The sequence below is a fragment of the Oncorhynchus masou genome, chromosome 6 (genome assembly GCF_036934945.1).
Source record: "Oncorhynchus masou masou isolate Uvic2021 chromosome 6, UVic_Omas_1.1, whole genome shotgun sequence".
Taxonomy (NCBI): domain Eukaryota; kingdom Metazoa; phylum Chordata; class Actinopteri; order Salmoniformes; family Salmonidae; genus Oncorhynchus; species Oncorhynchus masou.
The window spans coordinates 78044370-78066351 of record NC_088217.1 but is presented as its reverse complement, the minus strand read 5'-3'; the positions used below and the strand labels follow the sequence as shown (position 1 = coordinate 78066351).

The 21982-nt window shown below is 43.6% G+C and overlaps 1 protein-coding gene across 1 annotated transcript; it reads right to left on the bottom strand.

Moving 5' to 3' along the window:
- Positions 1-9963: 9963 nt before the first annotated feature.
- Positions 9964-20349, bottom strand: LOC135542712 (polypyrimidine tract-binding protein 1-like). The gene is made up of 17 exons (XM_064969848.1): positions 20257-20349; positions 19557-19613; positions 19390-19408; positions 18844-18886; positions 16947-17119; positions 16615-16761; positions 16243-16452; positions 16018-16128; positions 15669-15858; positions 15426-15500; positions 14165-14301; positions 13481-13514; positions 12904-12996; positions 12716-12805; positions 12245-12371; positions 12089-12166; positions 9964-11691 (listed from the first exon to the last, which is right to left on the bottom strand). Exons 1-17 carry the CDS (start codon positions 20262-20264, stop codon positions 11559-11561), a joined length of 1725 nt encoding a protein of 574 aa, XP_064825920.1. The 5' UTR covers positions 20265-20349; the 3' UTR covers positions 9964-11558.
- Between the last annotated feature and the right edge of the window lie 1633 nt (positions 20350-21982).

Sequence of the window (21982 nt, the reverse complement as noted above, 5' to 3'; positions counted from 1 at the left end):
CCAAGACAAAACACACCACAATAAACCCATGTCACACCCTGGCCTGACCAAATAAATGAAGACAAACACAATATAATACGACCAGGGCGTGACACCTATATATATATATACCCCCATCATAACCAATATAACCCAAATACAGCTGTAAAATAATACATCTACTGGCATACTGGGTCTGCTCTGTGTAATAAACCATTCTAACCATCATAACCAAAATAAATTAATGATAAACTAACCATTATAACCATCATAACCAAAATAAATTAATAATAAATTAACCATTCTTACCATCATAACCTACATTAATTAATAATAAACCAACCATCATAACCATCATAAATTAATAATAAACTATCCATCATAACTTAAATAAATGAATAACAAGCATTTCGCTACACCCGGAATGACATCTGCTAAATGTGTATGTGACCAATAAAAATGTGATTTGAATAAACTAACCATCATAACCTAAAAATGTTTTTATTAACTAACCATTCTAACCATCATAACCTAAACATGTTTTTATAAACTTACCATTCTAACCATCATAACCTAAAAATGGTTTTATAAACCAACCATCATAACCTAAAAATGTTTTTATAAACCAATCATCATAACCTAAAAATGTTTTTATAAACTAATAATTCTAACCATCATAACCTAAAAATGTTTTTATAAACTAAGCATTCTAACCATCATAACCTAAATAAATTAATAATAAACTAACCATTCTAACCATAACCTAAAAATGTTTTTATAAACTAACCATTCTAACCATCATAACCTAAATTAATTAATAATAAACCAACCATCATAACCTAAAAATGGTTTTATAAACCAACCATCATAACCTAAAAATGGTTTTATAAACTAACCATTCTAACCATCATAACCTAAAAATGGTTTTATAAACGAACCATTCTAACCATCATAACCTAAATAAATTAATAATAAACTAACCATCATAACCTAAATAAATTAATAATAAACTAACCATTCTAACCCAAACAACTCAGACCCAGCTGCATGTTGTCTGACTGAATTATTCATAAGGTGGCTGTCTGGAGCACGCATGTTTAAACACACACCTCTCGTCCCTCCTCTACCCCTCCCTCCTAGTCTCCTGTCTCGCTTCTCTCCATCTCTCTGCCGGTCTGCAGCGTGCATGTTTAAACACACATGCAGGAGGAAGTAGCTTGTAGATGCCCTACCCAACCCAACAACGAGCAGAACAGGGTTAAGCAACCCTGGAGCTGTGTGAGCTTAAGTGCCTTGCTCAAGGGCGCAAAGGCAGTATGTAGGACATGGGATAGAGGCCACTGCCAAGAGCCCTCCGGCTGTTTGCTCACTCCCGGCACATAATCCCCATGAGCCCTGGGATCTGAATTGGCAACCCTCCGGTTACTGGCCCACTTCATATGCAGGATAATGACAGATATTTTTTTTTTTACAAGGGCAGTTCTAAAATATATATATATATATAGTACCAGTCAAAAGTTAGGACGCACCTACTCTTTACAGGGTTTTTCTTTATTTGTAATATTTTTTACATTGTAGAATAACAGTGAAGATGTCAGAACTATGAAATAACACATATGGAATCATGTAGTAGCCAAAAAAGTGTTAAACAAATCAAAATATATTTTACATTTGAGATTCTTCAAAGTAGCCACCCTTTGCTTTGATTGACAGCTTTGCACACTGTTGGCATTCTCTCAACCAGTTTCATGAGGTATGCCTTGTTAAAAGTTAATTTGTGGAATTTCTTTCCTTCTTACTGCATTTGGGGCAATCACTTGTGTTGTGACATGGTAGGGGTGGTATATAGAAGATAGCCCTATTTGGTAAATAACCAAGTCCATGTTATGCAAAGAACAGCTCAAATAAGCAAAAAGAAATGACAGTCCATCATTACTTTAAGACATGAAGGTCAGTCAAATGTCAAGAACTTTCAAAGTTTCTTCAAGTGCAGTCGCAAAAACCATCAAGCGCTATGAAGAAACTGTCTCTTATGAGGACTACCATGGGAAAGGAAAACCCAGAGTTAACTCTGCTGCAGAGGATAAGTTCATTAAAGTTACAAGCCTCAGAAATTGCAGCCCAAATAAATGCTTCACAGAGTTCAAGTAACAGACACATCTCAACATCAACTGTTCAGAGGAGACTGTGAATCAGGCCTTCATGGTCAAATTCCAAAGAAACCCCTACTAAAGGACACCAATAAGAAGAAGAGACTTGTTTGGGCCAAGAAACACGAGCAATGGACATTAGACTGGTGGAAATCTGTCCTTTTGGTCCGATGAGTCCAAATTTGAGATTTTTGGTTCCAACCGCTGTGTCTTTGTCAGACGCAGAGTAGGTGAACAAATTCTCTCTACATGTGTGGTTCCCACCGTGAAGCATAGAGGAGGTGGTGTGATGGTGCTTTGCTGGTGACACTGTCAGTGATTTATTTTGAATTCAAGGCACACTTAACCAGCATGGCTACCATAGCATTCTTCAGCAATACGCCATCCCATCTGGTTTGCGCTTAGTGGGACTATCATTTGTTTTTCAATAGGACAATGTCCAAACACACCTCCAAGCTGTGTAAGGGCTATTTGACCAAGAAGGAGAGTGATGGAGTACTGCATAAGATCACCTGGCCTCCACAGGGTAGCCTAGTGGTTAGAGTGTTGGTGTCAGGACCCGGTTTCGAACCTGGGTCTCCGGAGTGAGAAACAGTCACTTAACCAACTGAGCCACGAATAGTCAGCAGAACCCAGAAGATGAGGCAGACACTGCAGTACTTAAGACGGTGTATTTAATAAAGTAAAAAACTCCAATACAAAAAATGGCAAATCCAAAAGGTGGTAGGAAAAGCACAAAAAGTCCTCAAAAGAAACTCACAAAAAATAAACAAAAACAAAAAAACAGAATTCCACAAGAGCGTCACCCGGAATCGACAAGAGCACACAGAACACTAGGGCTGGGTGCTAACATACAAACACAGAGCACAGAACTGAGGGAAACAAAGGGTTTAAATACAATGAGGGGAAACGAGACACAGGTGCAAATAATAATGGGGATCAAGGGAAAAACATAAGGACAAAAAGCACAATGGGGGCATCTAGTGACCAACAACCGGAACAACCCTGGCCAAATCCTGACAGAATCCCCCCCCTAGGAACGGCTCCTGACGTTCCTACCAGTTCTCTCAGGGTGGAGGGCCCTGAACTGACGAATGAGGTCAGGGTCCAGTATGTCTTTGGCAGGAACCCAGGAGCGCTCCTCAGGACCGTAGCCTTCCCAGTCCACCAGATACTGCCAGGACCGCTGCACCCGGCGGGAGTCCAGTATCCGATGGACGGTATAAGCCGGCTGGCCTCCAATGACACGAGGCGGAGGGGGAGGTCTGTCTGCCGGGACAAGGGGAGAAAAAACAACAGGTTTTAACAAGGAAATGTGAAATGTGGGATTAATCTTAAGGGATCTGGGTAAGTGTAGGCGATAAGAAACTGGGTTAACTCTCCTGGCAACCTTAAAGGGACCGATGTATTTTTGGGACAGCTTGCGAGACTCCACCCGTAGTGGTAAGTCTCTTGTGGAGAGCCAGACTCTCTGGCCGGGGCGCAGGGTAGGCCCGGGACGGCGACGTCTGTTGGCTTGTTGTTGGTACCTCTGTGAGGAACGCATAAGATTAAGACGGGTCTTCCTCCACATAAGCCGACAGCGTCTGACGAACTTCAAGGCTGAAGGCACTCTGACTTCTGCCTCCTGGTCCGGGAACAATGGAGGAGCATAGCCAAACTGACACTCGTGCGGGGACATACCAGTGGAGGAGGAGCGCAAGGTGTTGTGCGCGTATTCGGTCCAAACAATAAAGGATGACCATGTGGACGGGTTGTCACGAGTCATACATCGGAGGGTGGTTTCCAGCTCTTGATTCATCCTCTCTGTTTGGCCGTTGGACTCCGGATGATACCCTGAAGATAGACTGGCAGAAGCCCCCATGAGTTGGCAGAAGGCCTTCCAAAACCTTGAGGTGAACTGGGGACCTCTGTCAGAAACCACATCTTGAGGAATGCCGAAGACTCGGAACACGTGATTAATTACCAACTCAGCCGTCTCCTTGGCAGAAGGTAACTTAGTCAGAGGGACGAACCTGGCCGCCTTTGAAAACCTGTCGATTATGACTAGGATAGTAGTATTGCCATGGGATGGAGGAAGTCCAGTAATAAAGTCCAATGAGATATGGGACCAGGGTCTGTGGGGAACAGGTAAAGGGTGAAGGAGTCCTTGAGGGCGGAGGTGAGAAGATTTGCCCTGGCAGCACACGGGGCAGGCATTGACGAAAGTGGCAACGTCTTCTCTTATGGTAGGCCACCAGAACTTACGCTGGATGAACTCCAAGGTGCGACCTACGCCCGGATGACAGGTGAGGCGAGAGGAGTGCCCCCACAGAAGGACCTGAGTCCTCACTGCCTTGGGGACAAACAACCGATTGGCAGGACCTCCTTTCGGGTCCGGTTCGCTAGCTTGAGCACGTCTCACGGTATCCTCAACTTGCCACGAGATCGGAGCCACAATCTTAGCAGCAGGAAGGACAGGCATGTCCGTGTCATCTCGAATGGCAGGAGCGTAGACTCGGGACAGGGCATCCGGTTTGAGATTCTTCGACCCGGGCCGATAGGTGAGGATAAACTGGAATCGATTGAAGAAAAGAGACCATCTAGCTTGTCTAGAGTTCAACCGCTTCGCCTGCTGGATATACTCCAGATTTTTGTGGTCCGTAAGCACTTGAAACGGGTGAGAAGCCCCCTCGAGCCAGTGTCTCCATTCCTTCAATGCCATCTTAACCGCTAGGAGTTCACGATCCCCCACATCGTAGTTCCTCTCAGTCGGGGTAAGCCGGTGTGAGAAGAAAGCGCACGGATGAAGCTTCTTGTCTTCACCCCTCTGAGACAGGACAGCTCCAACACCAACCTCTGATGCGTCTACCTCCACCACAAATGGTTCATCCGTAGTCGGTAGTATCAGGATGGGAGCAGAGAGAACGCGCTGCTTGAGTCCTTGGAAGGCCGTCTCAGCTTCTCTTCCCCACAAAAACCTTGCATTGCCACCCTTGGTTAAAGCTGAGAGAGGGGCTGCCACCAAGCTGAAGTTCTTGATGAACTTGCGGTAGAAGTTTGTGAAGCCCAGGAAACGCTGAACTTCCTTAACGGATTTGGGGGTGAGCCAGTCCGCTACCGCCCCTACCTTCCTGGGATCCATTTGGACTCGACCGGGTTCCACTACAAATCCCAGGAATTGAACTTGGGATGAATGGAATTCACATTTTTCCGGCTTAACGTACAGATGGCTGTCCAGGAGGCGTTTGAGTACTTGTCTGACATGCTTAGTGTGTTCTTGAAGAGAGCTCGAAAAGATGAGGATGTCATCCAAGTAAACGAACACAAATATGTTAAGCATATCCCTAAGCACATCGTTTATGAGCGCTTGGAACACCGCTGGGGCGTTGGTCAGGCCGAAGGGCATCACCAAGTATTCATAGTGACCAGTAGGCGTGTTGAAAGCGGTCTTCCACTCGTCACCAGGTCTGATCCGCACAAGATGGTATGCGTTCCGCAGGTCAAGCTTAGTGAAAACAACTGCTTCCTGGAGCAGCTCGAAGGCTGTGGCCATAAGGGGTAGCGGGTAACGGTTACGGACGGTTATGGCATTGAGTCCCCGGTAGTCGATGCAAGGACGTAATCCACCGTCTTTCTTGGCCACAAAGAAAAACCCTGCTCCCGCCGGGGAGGTGGATGGACGCATGAGGCCTGCTTCCAGAGCGTCCTTGATGTAGGTATCCATAGCAGCTCGTTCGGGTGGAGATAGGGAAAAGATCCGACCCCTGGGGACAGAGCGTTTCCCTGGAGCCCGGGACACGTGGAACGGAAATGGCCCGGTTTGCCGCAATATAGACAGCGTCGCTCCCTCATCCGGTGGTCTCTCTCAGCCTGGGAGATGCGTCCAATCTGCATGGGTTCCGGTGGAGCCAGCGATGATAAAGGTGGGGACTCGGAGCTGGGACTGATAGGGGCTAGAGGTCTACGGTTGAGTTCTCTCTCAGACGCTGGTCAATGCGTGAGGCCAACTTGATCAGGGACTCGAGATTGTCCGGTGGTTCCCGAGTGGCCAGTTCATCTTGGATAGTGTCGGAAAGGCCTTTCAGAAAGCACACCGTGAGCGCCTCGTTGTTCCAGCCACTCGCTGCTGCCACCGTGCGGAACTGGATGGCATAGTCCGTCACGCTGCGCCAACCTTGATGGAGAGTCAGGAGCTGTTTGGCTGAGTCAGAACCACTGCTTGGGCCTTGAAACACTCGTTTGAATTCCTCAGCAAAGGCAGAGTAGCTGGCACAGCAGGAACTATGGGCATCCCACACAGCAGTAGCCCAGGCCAGGGCTTTTTCCGACAGCAGGGTGATGATATATGCGATCTTAGACCGGTCGGTGGGAAACGACGAGGGTTGCAGCTCAAAGGAGAGAGAACATTGAGTGAGAAACCCTTTACAAGCACTTGGATCACCTGAGAACCGTTGGGGAGGTGGAAGACGAGGTTCAGCCAGGGGGTTAACTGCCATGGGTACGTGAATCTGAGGTACTGGGACGGGAACTGTTGCCGGGGTAAGTCGATCAGATATTTGCTTAATGGAAGTCAGCATCTCCGACAGAAGATGAGAATGTCTAGCCATTAAGGCCTCTTGCTGAACCAGGGCGGCTTCGTGGCGTTGGACAGTCTCCTGGTGGTGGGACAGCGTGGCAAAAAGGTCCTGGGAACTGGCTGCCTCTGGGTTCATTTTTGGCTCTGTGTTTCTGTCAGGACCCGGTTTCGAACCTGGGTCTCCGGAGTGAGAAACAGTCACTTAACCAACTGAGCCACGAATAGTCAGCAGAACCCAGAAGATGAGGCAGACACAGCAGTACTTAAGACGGTGTATTTAATAAAGTAAAAAACTCCAATACAAAAAATGGCAAATCCAAAAGGTGGTAGGAAAAGCACAAAAAGTCCTCAAAAGAAACTCACAAAAAATAAACAAAAACAAAAAAACAGAATTCCACAAGAGCGTCACCCGGAATCGACAAGAGCACACAGAACACTAGGGCTGGGTGCTAACATACAAACACAGAGCACAAAACTGAGGGAAACAAAGGGTTTAAATACAATGAGGGGAAACGAGACACAGGTGCAAATAATAATGGGGATCAAGGGAAAAACATAAGGACAAAAAGCACAATGGGGGCATCTAGTGACCAACAACCGGAACAACCCTGGCCAAATCCTGACAGTTGGACTAAGGTACAAATCTGTCGTTCTGCCCCTGAACAGGCAGTTAACCCACTGTTCCTAGGCCGTCATTGAAAATAAGAATTTGTTCTTAACTGACTTGCCTAGTTAAATAAAGGTAAAAAAAAAAACTCAACCCAATTGAGATGGTTTGGGATGAGTTGTAGCACAGAGTGAAGGAAAAGCAGCCAACTCATCATATGTGGGAACTCCTTTAAGACTGTTGGAAAAACATTCCAGGTGAAGCTGGTTGAGAGAATGCAAAGCTGTCATCAAGGCAAAGGGTGGCTACTTTGAAGAATCTCAAATATAAAATATATTTTGATTTGTTTAACACTTTTTTGGTTACTACAGGACTCCATGTGTTATTTAAAAGTTGTGATGTCTTCACTACTATTCTACAATGTAGATAATAAAAAAAAAAACCTTGAATGAGTAGGTGTGTCCAAACTTTTGACTGGTACTGTATATTGAAGAAAATCCAACAGTGTATGGGCGGGAAATTACTACACTGCTCAAAAAAATAAAGGGAACACTTAAAGAACACAATGTAACTCCAAGTCAATCACACTTCTGTGAAATCAAACTGTCCACTTTGGAAGCAACACTGATTGACAACAAATTTCACATGCTGTTGTGCAAATGTAATAGACAACCATGTAATAGAACCACTCCCAATAAAGGAGTGGTTCTGCAGGTGGGGACCACAGACCACTTCTCAGTTCCTATGCTTCCTGGCTGATGTTTTGGTCACTTTTGAATGCTGGCGGTGCTTTCACTCTAGTGGTAGCATGAGACGGAGTCTACAACCCACACAAGTGGCTCAGGAAGTGCAGCTCATCCAGGATGGCACATCAATGCGATCTGTGGCAAGAAGGTTTGCTGTGTCTGTCAGCGTAGTGTCCAGAGCATGGAGGCGCTACCAGGAGACAGGCCAGTACATCAGGAGACGTGGAGGAGGCCGTAGGAGGGCAACAACCCAGCAGCAGGACCGCTACCTCCGCCTTTGTGCAAGGAGGAGCAGGAGGAGCCCTGCAAAATGACCTCAAAAGGCCACAAATGTGCATGTGTCTGCTCAAACGGTCAGAAACAGACTCCATGAGGGTGGTACGAGGGCCCGACATCCACAGGTGGGGGTTGTGCTTACAGCCCAACACCGTGCAGGATGTTTTTCATTTGCCAGAGAACAAGATTGGCAAATTCACCACTGGCGCCCTGTGCTCTTCACAGATGAAAGCAGGTTCACACTGAGCACATGTGACAGACGTGACAGAGTCTGGAGACGCTGTGGAGAACGTTCTGCTGCCTGCAACATCCTCCAGCATGACCGGTTTGGCGGTGGGTCAGTCATGGTGTGGGGTGGCATTTCTTTGGGGGGCCGCACAGCCCTCCATGTGCTCGCCAGTCTGCCATTAGGTACAGAGATGAGATCCTCAGACCCCTTGTGAGACCATATGCTGGTGCGGTTGGCCCTGGGTTCCTCCTAATGCAAGACAATGCTAGACCTCATGTGGCTGGAGTGTGTCAGCAGTTCCTGCAAGACGAAGGCATTGATGCTATGGACTGGCTCGCCCGTTCCCCAGACCTGAATCCAATTGAGCACATCTGCACCACAGACTGTCCAGGAGTTGACGGATGCTTTAGTCGAGGTCTGGGAGATCCCTCAGGAGACCATCCGCCACCTCATCAGGAGCATGCCCAGGCGTTGTAGGGAGGTCATACAGGCACGTGGAGGCCACACACACTACTGAGCCTCATTTTGACTTGTTTTAAGGACATCACATCAAAGTTGGATCAGCCTGTAATGTGGTTTTCCACTTTAATTTTGAGTGTGACTACAAATCCAGACCCCCATGGGTTGATAAATTTGATTTCCATTGATAATTTGTGAGATTTTGTTGTCAGCACATTCAACTATGTAAAGAAAAAAGTATTTAATACGAATATTTCATTCATTCAGATCTAGGATGTGTTATTTTAGTGTTCCCTTTATTTTTTTGAGCAGTGTACTATTTCATCACCACCACCAGACCCCTACGGTTATAAGAGGGACATGAGGTCTGAACAGAAGGCACCAAAGCAATGTCCTCAGAGTAAAAGTACAAGAAAATGTCAGAGATAATCACCAGGGTCCAGTTTTTCTAAACTTAACTATCTGGATTTCGGTTATCGGATTAGATTAAATGCATAGAAATAAAATGAATAGAACAGGCAAATCATTGACTTGAACTACTGTTCTATTTCTATGCATTTAATCCTATCTAATTGGTGAAAAAGTCACCTCTGTAGCAGTGGGGACAGTCAGGGAGATGATCACCAGGTTGTCATCTTCGTAGCAGCAGGGACAGTCAGAGAAATAATCACAAGGTAAAGTCACCTCTATCAGTGGGGACAAAGTCAGTAAGAGATGGCTCCACCTAGTGCCATATTATCTTCCTGGATAGTGATGTATACTGTATACATGGCTCTGGCTCCACCAAGTGGCCATACAGGGATTGACCAGTGAGAGGGTCATTCCCAAGCCTATCAGAAGGCAAAGAAGCTTGCTTAAACCTCTCAAATCTTTTCAGATCTACAAGTGTGCCTATAGGGAGTAGTGCCTTGAGACTAGGGGGCCCATTTGGAAATCAGCAAACATCAAAAACACAAGGCTGTGTTCCATTAAGTTTAATTTCTTTGTGATACAAAACTCATCTTTACAGCCCCCCAGAGAAAGCTGGCATTACCTTTATATCAAAATATACATGTTGGAATCAACGTTTGTTAACTATATATCAAAATATACAGGTTGGAATGAAATGGAATCTGTGGTACAATCCAAATCACTGTGGTACAAAAACACTAAATATAGACAGTCAAAAACCCTCCCCCTGCTTCATGACATCACATCCCGTTGACCCCTGACCCCAATAAAACCTATAATGGAAAATAAAAGCAACAACCGTTACCAGGAGAGGAACACAGAACTACCCCACAGTTATCCACTGTGATATCACCAACTAGGTCAACATACAGTATATATTCATGCTTAAAGTACTCTACCAACAGAGGAATTTAACTGTAATTAATCAGAAATGGGCCAAGAAACCAAATATCACAAATTGAAGGTATAACTCACTCAAAATTAAGATTTTTAAATCTAGTGGCCGACTGATTAGGTATAAAATGAAAACAAAATCAAATCCCTAAAGGCGATTTGGACCAAAGAATCAAACCAATGGGAGAAAAGAGTTTAGAACGTTGTCTTTTAAACTGATAAGGATCGTTTAAGTAGCAGGGGTGGTAGGTACTTTGGTCCTCAATAACATCAACCATCAATAGCTACATGAAACCGTTTATGCTACAGAAGAATCTATAGCAAAAGCCATATATAGACAGTCAGTGCCAGAACAAAGGTAATAAATACGTTTGTGTTGTAGGCACTAAATACCTAAGGCTGTGTGAAATAAAATTGGAGAATTGCATGTGTGTATCTGTAAAATATTAGGGGTGAAGTAGGCACTAAAGACTAAATGCTGCATGATTTTAAGTGGCACCTCTGGAGCAAGAATTAAGACTTGAGGCACAGTGACCGGTAGATATCAAACAGTACAGTATAGAAAATGATAAGAGTATAGAACTACTAAAGTTACAAAAATACAATGGAATGCATAGTGTACATCTAGAAATCAAAAAGGGAAGACCACGCCATATATTTCAAATCAAATTATTGATGTTCAAAGAAATATATATATATTTTTAAGAGTCCAATCGTATAAAATCAATGTAATAGCATGGAAAGGCTAGCCGGCTGGTCTGGTTAAGGCACTAGACTGTTGCGGAAAGGCATTTTGTTAGAGCAATATGACTAGTGGTGAAGATCCCAAGGACAGTCAGTAGAAACAGAAAACATTAAATCAATGGAATATTTTTTTTAAGTATATCAAATGAAAAAAACAACATTGTAATCTAGAAACAGAAAGACTAGATGTGCATTCTGCAGAGTGTAGAAACAGAAATACTAGATGTGCATCTTAGAGTTCTGTGAGTTTCCTTCCATAGAAGTCGAACTACTAAAATAAAATATGAACCGATATCGATAGTAAATGTAAATAATTGTGTAAAAATAATGATAAAACTTAAACAAGTATAAAGGAATGATTAAGTGTCTCGTGTAGAACAAGACTTGACATAAACGACGTGGAAGGCATTCTGATGAACAGGTTTGGTCTATACTCTGTAGTTACAGCTGTGTGTGAGTGATTGTGTTAGATGGTAGATTTGGAGAAAGACACTCTGAGGTGGTGGTTATCTCCCAGGTCATGGTTGTGGAACTCGATGAGACTCTCAACAGCTTCCTCCACTGAGCTCATCTGGATCAGAGCCATCTTACGGTCCTTCCTATACACACCAGGAAAGAGGATTCCCCATTACATCAGGTAGTGATGCAATAAAGACCATTCCACCATTGGATAGTGACATCATAAAGACCTTTACATCATCAGGTAGTGATGCCACAAATACTATTACATCATTAGGTAAAGATGTCAAAGACAAGCACATCAATTACCTCAACTAACCTGTACCCCCCCCGCACACTGACTCTGTAATGGTGCCCTCTGTATATAACCTTGTTATTGTGTTTTAGTCTACTTGATAAATACTTTAACTCTTCTTGAACTGCACTGTTGGGTTAAGGGCTTGTAAGTAAGCATTTCACGGCGCATGTGACAAATAAAGTTTGATTTGATGATTAGGTAGTGATGTCATAAAAGTGTAGTTGGATGTTGAGACTTACTGGAAGAACTTGAAGGCCGTGACTGAAGCTCCTGAACTGCTGAACAGTGCCTTCAGATCCTCCTCCCCTACTGCAGGACTAGAGAGAGAAAGAGAAAGCATTAGGAGAAAGCAATAGGACAATCAAACATAAAGGGGATGTTGTGTGTGTACGTACGGTATGTTGGAGAGGTGCAGTGTGCCAGAGGGAGGGTAGATGTTGTTGTAGTTTTTGGAGCCAGGCTTCTTAAAACGGTGGAGAGGAGAGGTGGCATAGTCCTTAGTCAACCCCTGGTCCTCATGGCCTTGAATAGGATAGAGTACAACATGTCATGACAACAGTAGTGGATGTTAGACGGCCCATACCTTCCCTGGGCAGCTGTGTGTTTAGACATGGTTGGTGTGTGTACATACCTTCCCTGGGCAGCTGTGTGTTTAGACATGGTAGTGTGTGTACATACCTTCCCTGGGCAGCTGTGTGTTTAGACATGGTAGTGTGTGTACATACCTTCCCTGGGCAGCTGTGTGTTTAGACATGGTAGTGTGTGTACATACCTTCCCTGGGCAGCTGTGTGTTTAGACATGGTAGTGTGTGTACATATCGTCTCTGGGCAGCTGTGTGTTTAGACATAGTAGTGTGTGTACATACCTTCTCTGGGCAGCTGTACGGTGGTGTGTTTAGACATGGAGACACGTAGAGACCGGCCATGGAGACGCACCCCGTTCAGGTGGCTCATCGCTGAGGAGAAGACAAGCCCGTCAAACACCAGAGCACACACACTAACTACTGCAATGCACACAACAACACACAGACGCACAGTCACATACACACAGTACCTAGCTGAGCCTGTGTGCCATCAGCCATCTGGACCAGAGCGTTGTCCTTCTTATTGAACAGAATCTTCACTCTCATCACGTCGCCATACACACCTGGAGAACACACACAGGTTAAAACACAGCACACACTCCAAACCAGATGCATTTTTCATGAAGAGACTTAGTTGTAATATCAGTGTTGTAATATGATTGTCTTGATCAACAGCAGACAGACTAGACTACTGTAATGCCCAGACAACAGGTTCTATACCACCACACTACTCAGTTTCTGGCCATTGAAATGAAACGACTGATTAATGTAAAGGAGAGCTTGGATTTCTGATTCAGAGACAGACAGACCACAACATGAAAACCAGCCCAGGTAACAGTTAGATTCAGTACCAGTTGGTAATTAAATAAATATATTAAGTGAAACAGATTAAAGAATGATAAAATAATAAAAAGTATATATTTAGGTCAATATAAGGGTAAATGAAGACTGAATGAGGTAGGTACAGTGATGATATAATATTATTGGTAACAGTAGGTAAATGTAAAATCTAAAGTCATAAAGGGAAACGAAAGGCTGATAACATACCAAAGAGAATAAAGAGGCAGTTTGGTGTAACGCTCTTTATAAACAGCAGGGGGAGGTAGAGGAACCAGGGAGGGGGAGAGAGAAAGAGGGAGGGGACAGGGGTAAAGTGGAGGAGGAGAGTGGAGTCAGGGATGGAGGGATGGAGTCCAGCAGTCAGCAGCCAAGAGGTCCACGGGAGGATCACATGGAGGAGAAAGAGAGGGAGAGATAGAGGGAGAATGATGAGAAGAAAAAGTTGGCATAGGAGTGAGTTTTTATAAAGGGCAAAGAGCAGGATGAGATGGGGAAGGAGAGAGAATAAAAGAAAGAAAAGGAGGTAAAGAAGAAAAAAACAAGGTCAGTAAACACAGAATAGTGTCTAAATTAAAACACTGTCACTATGGCAACATTAGGAGGAGAAAAGAGAGATTAACAATGCAACAGTACAGGTCAGATAATACAGTACAATAACATGGGGGGTGTCTCTATATAAGAATTATTGTGTCTCCAGCAACTCAAGAATAGACGAAAAGGAAGCCATGAAATGGAAGATCACAGAAGACTGTTAGTTCTAAACTGTGGAGACACACCCATTTAAAGGGCTCAGAGGAAAAGTTTACTCTGGTGTGCTTGTACGATAGAGAAAGGATGTATACTGGTGTGCTTGTGGGTGAGAGAAAGAGTGTGAGTAGTAACAGTCCTGACCTCTGGGTTGAGGTTGCTGACCAATAGGACGCCAGCTTGTCCTCCTCCACCGCCGAGGGCTTGCAGGCCGAGGCGACTAGCGGCCATGCCCCCTGGACCCATACCGAATGACGCCAAGGCACCGGGCATAGACAAACCTAGAGGCACACAAAGAAACACGCACATTATCTCAAGCACCGGGGCCAACCTGTGCAGCTGGAGTAGACCGACCGATGATTTGACAATGTAGCAAAAGCTATGTAATGAATGGAGTAAGAACAGGGTTGTAGTAGGCTACAGGTAGAGTGAACCAAGCTGGCTGGAATTTTGGATGAAAAGCGTGCCCAATTTCAAATGCCTGCTTCTCATGCCCAGGAGATAAGATATGCATATTATTAGTACATTTGGATAGAAAACACTCTGAAGTTTCTAAAACTGTTTGAACCATGCCCGTGAGTATAACAGAACTTATGTAGCAGGCGAAACCCAGAGGACAAAACATTCAGATTTTTCCCCCCAATGAGTTTTCACTGGGATTCCAGATTCCTACCGCTTCCACTGGATGTCACTAGTCTTTAGAAATTGCCTGAGGTTATTCCTTTGTGTAATGAATAAGTACGGCCATCTTGAACGAGTGTCACTTCATGTGTACTGTTTGAGAGGCGCAAGACCAGAAAGCTAGCTACAGTTTGTTTTCTTTCTGTATTGTACACAGATCACCCAGTCTTCAATCGTATCGATTATCTACTTTAAAAAATACCTAGAGTTGTGTAATACAAGTAGTTTAAATGTTTTGGCAAAGTTTACAGGCAACTTTTGAGATATTTTGCCACATTGCGCAGGACGGAACCGGTGTTTTTCTGGATCAAACGCGCCAAATAAATGGACATTTTGGATATATATGGACGGAATTAATCGAACAAAGGGACCATTTGTGATGTTTATGGGAAGTATTTGAGTGCCAACAGAAGAAGCTTGTCAAAGGTAGGGCATGATTTATATTTTTATTTCTGCGTTTTGTGTCGAGTCTGCTGGGTTGAAATGTTCTCTCTTTTGTTTACTATGGTGCTATCCTCACCGAAAAGCCTTTTTTGAAATCTGACATGTTGGATGGATTCACAACACATGTAGCTTTAATTTGGTATCTTACGTGTGTGGTTTCACAAAAGTTAGATTTTTATAGGAATTTATTTGAATTCGGCGCTCTGAATTTTCTCTGGCTTTTCGCTAAGTGGGAGGCTACCGTCCCACATATCCCAGAGAGGTTAATGTGAGGATGTACCTGCTGCCTGCTGTAGAGTAAAGGCCTGGGGGAATCCGTGTCCATACGGAGATGCTGAGATCAGACCTGGAGACCCTGGAAAGAGATAGAAGGTGGGAGAGAGGGAGAGGGAAGAGAAAAAGAATATGAATCTAATTTCAGTGTCAGTTTGACAGTCTCCAGAAGAGCACCCTGGTAGCTACGTGCTAGCTCCCGGTACATTTTTTTTTGTTGAGAAACACCGGTCTAACGTGTGTGTGTTACCGAAGGCGGCAGCAGCCATCGCGTGCTGGTCCATTCCAGGCTGAGGGTTGTGTTGCTCTCCAGTAGAAAGGTCAGGTCTGGTGTAGTCACGGCTCTTATCGTTGTTAAACTTCACGTTGAGGCTGGTCAGCTTGGAGAAACTCACCCTCAGAGTACAGCAACCGTTATAGATGTTCTGACCGTCTAGAGACTGCAGAGACACAGAGGGATTAGGGGTGTGGAAGTTCAGGCAAGTCCATTTACAGCATCTATTATTGATGTTCTGACCATCTGGAGACAGCAAGAGTGAGAGAGATGGAGAAATCAGAGGTTTATTAGAGGGGGGGGGGGGGGGGGGGGGTGTACGTACCATTTTGGTGTGCTGTGCCGTCATGGGGTCAGCGTATTGAACCAGAGCCTGGAACTGGTTGTTCTTAGTGAAGGTGATGATCTTCAGAACAGACCCATACTTGGAGAAGATCTACAGGGGAGAACACACACAGGTTACATCCCTTCTGCAGGCATTTTGACAACAAGCAAAAGAAAACCATTTGAACACACTCATGACTAAGAAACACTGGAGGAGTGTGCGTACCTGGTGCAGGACTTCCAGTGTGACGGGGTAGAAGAGGTTTTCTACTATGACTCTAAGGACAGGGCTCTGGGTGGCCATGCCTCTGGCTCCCATCTCTCCCCCCCCAACTGACATGGTAGCACCCATTACACCCCCCATACCGGACATGGTAGAGCCCAGCATGGTGCCACCCTGGACAGCATTCACCGCCTGCAGTGCTGCCTGGACTCTCTAGGGAGGGGACACAAACATACACTGTTATTACATTGTACTGTGGGCACTATGCTGTAACCTCTGCATATGACAAAGAAAATGATTTGACAAATGTGCTACAGCCATACAAGTTAGTGAGTCTCATATTGGTATGGGTCAATGGTGGAAGTGTCCTCTTACTACTTGGTTAGGTGAGTTGTCGGTCTTGAGTTCCTTGTGGTTGCTGTACTGCATGAATACAGGCTGCTGTCTGATGAGGGGGGTGACCGTAGCGTAGTAGTTCACCATGGTCTGAGCCTGGTCCACAGTGTTCATCTCCAGGAACGCCTACACACACACATATAAGATCAGCCGGGTGTGTGAACCCCTTTAGGGTGAAGGATCTGTAATGTGTGTGTGAACATCTTTAGGGTAGAGGATCTGTAGTGTGTGTGAACACCCCTTAGGGTAGAGGATCTGTAGTGTGTGTGTGAACACCTTTAGGGTAAAGGATCTGTAGTGGGCTCGCGTACCTGGTTCTTTCCCTTCATCATCAGAAGGTTGGTGACCTTCCCAAAGGGCATTCCCATGCTGATGACCTCAGAATCCTGGATGTCCCCGGGCAGCTGGCGCAGGTGGATGACACGCGATGGAGCGCTGGGGCTCCGCATCTCACCTTTGAACTTCTTACTGTCATTACCGTTGGCTACAAACAGACAACTTTTAAATTTAACTTCTTACTCTTAGCACCATTAACTACAAGAGAACAACAGAACACTCTGATTCGTAGCTAATGGTAATGTGTCTGTTAATCAGAATGTTCTGTGCTGTTCTCTAGTAGCTAATGGTAATGTGTCTGTTAACTTCTTTGGGGTAGGGGGCAATATTGGGAAGCTTGGATGAAAAACATGCCCATATTAAGCTGCCTGCTACTCAGCCGTAAAAGCTAGAATATGCATATAATTAGTAAATTTGGATAGAAAACACAGAAGTTTCTAAAACTGTTTGAATGATGTCTGTGAGTATCACAGAACTCATATGGCAGGCAAAAACCAGAGAAAAAATCCAACCAGGAAGTGGGAAATCTGAGGTTTGTGATTTTTCAACTCAGCCCCCATTGAAGATACAGGGTGATATTGGTTATGTTTCACTTCCCACGGCTTCCACTAGATATCAACAGTATTTAGAACCTGTTTTGGGGATTCTACTCAAAAGGAGGGGCTCATAAGGGCTCTTTGGGTGATTGGTCTGGCAGAGTGCCACAGCCTCGGTCTGGGTGCTCACGTGAAAGGTAGCTACGTTCCACTTCATTTGTACAGACAAAGGAATTGTCCGGTTGGAACATTAAGTTTTATGTTAAAAACATCCTAAAGATTGATTCCATACTTAGTTTGGCATGTTTCTACGGGCTGTAACGGAACTTTTTTAACTTTTCGTCCGACGTTCGGCACGACCTGAACACACTTTTGGATTTGCTTATCAAACGCCCTAACAAAAGAAGATATTTGGACATAACTGATGGACATTATCGAACAAATCAAACATTTATGGTGGAACCGGGATTCCGGGGAGTGCATTCTGATGAAGATCAAAGGTAAGTGAGTATTTAAAATGCTATTTCTGAGTAATGTTGACTACCCAATATGGCAGGTATCTTTTTAGCTGCTTTGTTGTCTAAAAGCTGTACTCAGATTATTGCATGGTTTGCTTTCTTTAAACATCTCACCGCCGTGTCAGATTTTTATCTAAAGTTCCATGTATAATAGTATCTTTTAATGAGTGTTTCTGTAAATTTATGTGGCTCTCTGCAATATCACCGCATGTTTTAGAACTACTGAACGTAACGTGCCAATGTAAACCCAGATTTAAAAAAATATATATAAATATGAACTTTATCAAACAAAACGTATTGTGTAACATGAAGTCCTATGAGTGTCATCCGATGAAGATCAAAGGTTAGTGATTCATTTTCTCTCTATTTCTGCTTTTTGTGACTTCTCTCCGTGTCTGGAAAAAATGGCTGTTTTTCTGTGGCTTGGTGGTGACCTAACAATCGTTTGCGGTGCTTTCGCTGTAAATCCTTTTTGAAATCAGACACTGTGGCTGGATTAACAAGAATTGTATCTTTAAAATGGTTTAAAATTATTGTATGCTTGGAATTGTAATTATGAGATTTGTGTTGTTTCGAATTTGGCGCCCTGCACTTTCCCTGGCTGTTACGGGGTCCTAGACTGGTTAATCAGAATGTTCTATGCTGTTCTCTAGTATGTAATGGTAATGTGTCTGTTAATTAGAATGTTCTTTGCTGTTCTCTAGTAGCTAATGGTAATGTGTCTGTTAGAGAACAACATTCTGATTAACAGACACAGTACCATTAGCTACTAGAGAACAACAGAGAACATTCTGATTAGCCATCAGCTACACACACACCTGGGGTCATGATGTAGGAGGAGAAGAGTTCATCAGATCCCCTCTGGAAGAGAAAGGAACATTCACAATGATCATAACCACATACATCATGGAGACAGAGACATGCCTAGCTGGGTTGTATTCACTAAGCACTAACTGGAAGAAAACATGAACATGCTCAATAACAAACTTGTTTCCATTTTCTGTTCCAAAATGTTTTGCTACATACACCATCAAATACGACCTGGGTAAATGTATTAACAGAGTTATGGCTGGAGAGGAGCAGTCTGTCAGACAGATGGTCTTGCTCGGCCAGACTACAGTTAATGAAGCCGCTCTGTGTCAGTCAGTCAATGGTGCTCATGTCTGGAGTGGCCCAGCAGCCTCACTCCATCTCTCTACAATACAGCTACTGTTCCAACCAGAGACACAAAGACACTCATGCTAACAGCACTCAAGAGACACAGCCAGAGAGGAGAGACTTTAACCAACGTTTTAGCACAGAAGACAGGGGTGAAGACAGAGAGAAAAAACAAGGAATTAAATTGTGAATGAAAAGATGCCTACCTTGGTACCCACTGAGACACTGGGGAGAGAGAGAAAAGGAGGGTTACTCATTTGAGTTACTCCAAAGACGGCAGGATGCATTTTCCTAAAAGATCAACCAATCAGCAAATCACTCAATCAACATTTTTCAATGATTGTAAATGCAAAAATCTTATCAGGAGACTTACTCTATGTCTGTGACGTAGCCAGGTCCCATAGGATACAGATCAGCATCTAACTTGTGTCTGTTGAGACAAAGGGGGGAAGAGAGGAGACAAGGAAATGGAGGATAGAGGAAGTTTAGTTACTAACTTTATGGGAGTTCATAGCTAGCTAGAAAATGCATTGACTCAAGAAAAGTTGCGTTAGTTCACTTCGTTGAATTGAAATGTCCCCATAGCAGCTAATAGCTATAGAATTGGAAGAATTTACCCTAATCCCGAACACACAACATTCGCCTTCCACAAACACGAGCGCACATAAGGAATGCGGAAACTAGCTAACGTTACAAAGACACGTTGATTCAAGATGGGCGTTTTTTTCAAACTAAATTTGGCAATACGTTGAAGGTGGTTACTTTTGTCTACATGGAAAAAAAACTGCAACTAGCGTTTTTGTCTGGTATTTGCAATATATTAAATAAAAAAAACAACCCTTATTAAAAGTCTTAACTTCAACTAGTTCGCATCTCTTCCGGACACGCTCACGCGCAGACAATGCTAACTAGCTAGCCTTGTTGAAAGTCTGAAACATCATCTCGTCTCAAACTAAATGTTAATCTACTACTAAACATATTGCATAACAACATAACTGTATATAAAAATAGTCAAACTACGGTTAGATTATTTCCGTTTCTTTTCGACATGAAACTACATATTTTTCACTCACCCTTCCATCGTTCGATAATCCACAGGTCTCTGGAGCGGCGGCAGATTTCCTTGATTTTCATACAAAATGGCTGAATACACCGAGGCGTTCGTTGATTGGTCCAGGTACTTGGAAAAACACGAAATGGGCGGGCACTTACACATAGCATCGCGAATTGATTGGTTCATAAAAGGGTGGTTATAACATTCTCTTAAAGTTCTCGACCGAAATTTGACCAAAATAACCATACCCTTGCTTTGTTGACACACATTGATTTATTATGTTCTAGTATCGGATGGCTGATTCGCAAACCTTTGCAACTAAACAATGAATGCTGCTTCTTTCCTGTTTCACAATCAGCTCATGTAGTTCAGAAAATACAAATTCCATAGAGGTGTAGTTCATGCATTGGCCAAAAGATGGCATAATTTGTCTATTACAGGGCTTACTGAGGAGGAGCAACCGTGTGATTTGGTTTACTATGGGACTCTAAGCAAGACCTGCTGGGTTAAAATATCAACGTTCATTATACTTCAGCAGCAGATTACTATGCTGGATACAATGGAATAGTCATTTAGGTACAAACTCCATGCTTGGTAAACAAAATCAACCACACATGAATTAATCAAAAGTATTTCACAGACTTAACTCAGGTGTTTTTGGTTTGAAACAGTTGTTACTATTTCCAATGCATAAAAAAGCAGAGGTAATCTATGGTAATCTATGGTATTCTATGGTATTCTATGGTGTGTGGATATGACCCATAAACAACCCCAGCTAACCCAAGACCATCACACTCCCTGGTTCCAGCGAGAGATCTGTAATCTCTCACTCTCTTGCTCCTCTCTCTCTCTCTCTCCCCTAACCCCACCTTCTCTCTCCACCTCCCTCTCCCCTCTCTATTTCCCTTCATTCAACCTATCCTCTCCAGTCTCCCTTCTCTCCCTGCTCCCTCTCTCATCCCAGACCCCACCCTTTCTCTTTTCCCTAGTGTACACTGTAGAGCAGGGTAATAGAACACACAGACACCAGAGAGTCTCTGGGAGGTTTATTCTGATGACGACAGGTTTCACCTTCCCTTTGATCCCAATAGAACCCATTATTACATTCATGTTAAGCAATATGCCGAAAGGATGGATATAGTTATCAATGATACTGAGCAGACCTGATGAGGAGTATTACGATCAATAACAACGCTAATCAGAGTTAGAGTTAATGCTACATCAGAAGATTTAACATCACTGACTCAAACAAATTCATAAGCATCAGCATTAAAACAATGGCTGGGCTTGACTCAAACAGTGAAACAGCCATCTTTTAATTAAAAATAATAATAAAATAGTGAAATGTGTTTATGAGTTGCACAGTGTCATAGTGAGTCTAATGAGGAGATGAGTAGAGATCAATAGATTACTAGATGTAAGTAGAGTATAAATGACTTGAGATGATGAGATAGAGATGACGACATGGGATGGACAGTTTAAAACAGAGATCATAATGTTATCTGAGATGTACCAGACGACATAGTGTGGTTGCTTGATGAATTGATTGATTGGTTTACCTATTGATTTGTAATGATGGTACAAGCTTGCATGCAGAGTGTGGCTGGCTATGATTTGGCAGAAACCAAACCAATAAATACGTTGTATAAAACTTGATATCAATATATTTGAATACTGTTCACACTGTGAAACTATATTACAGAGACAATATAATATGAAACTGACTGATAAATACTCGATACACA

Bases quoted from the DNA above. Each gene is read 5' to 3' on its own strand.
- LOC135542712 (XM_064969848.1), bottom strand. The intron at 17,120-18,843 runs GTGTGTGTGTAG...GTCTGTTTGTAG, and splicing joins CTCCTACATCATGACCCCAG to CCAACGGTAATGACAGTAAG. The intron at 15,859-16,017 runs GTACGTACACCC...GTGTCTCTGCAG, and splicing joins CGGCACAGCACACCAAAATG to TCTCTAGACGGTCAGAACAT.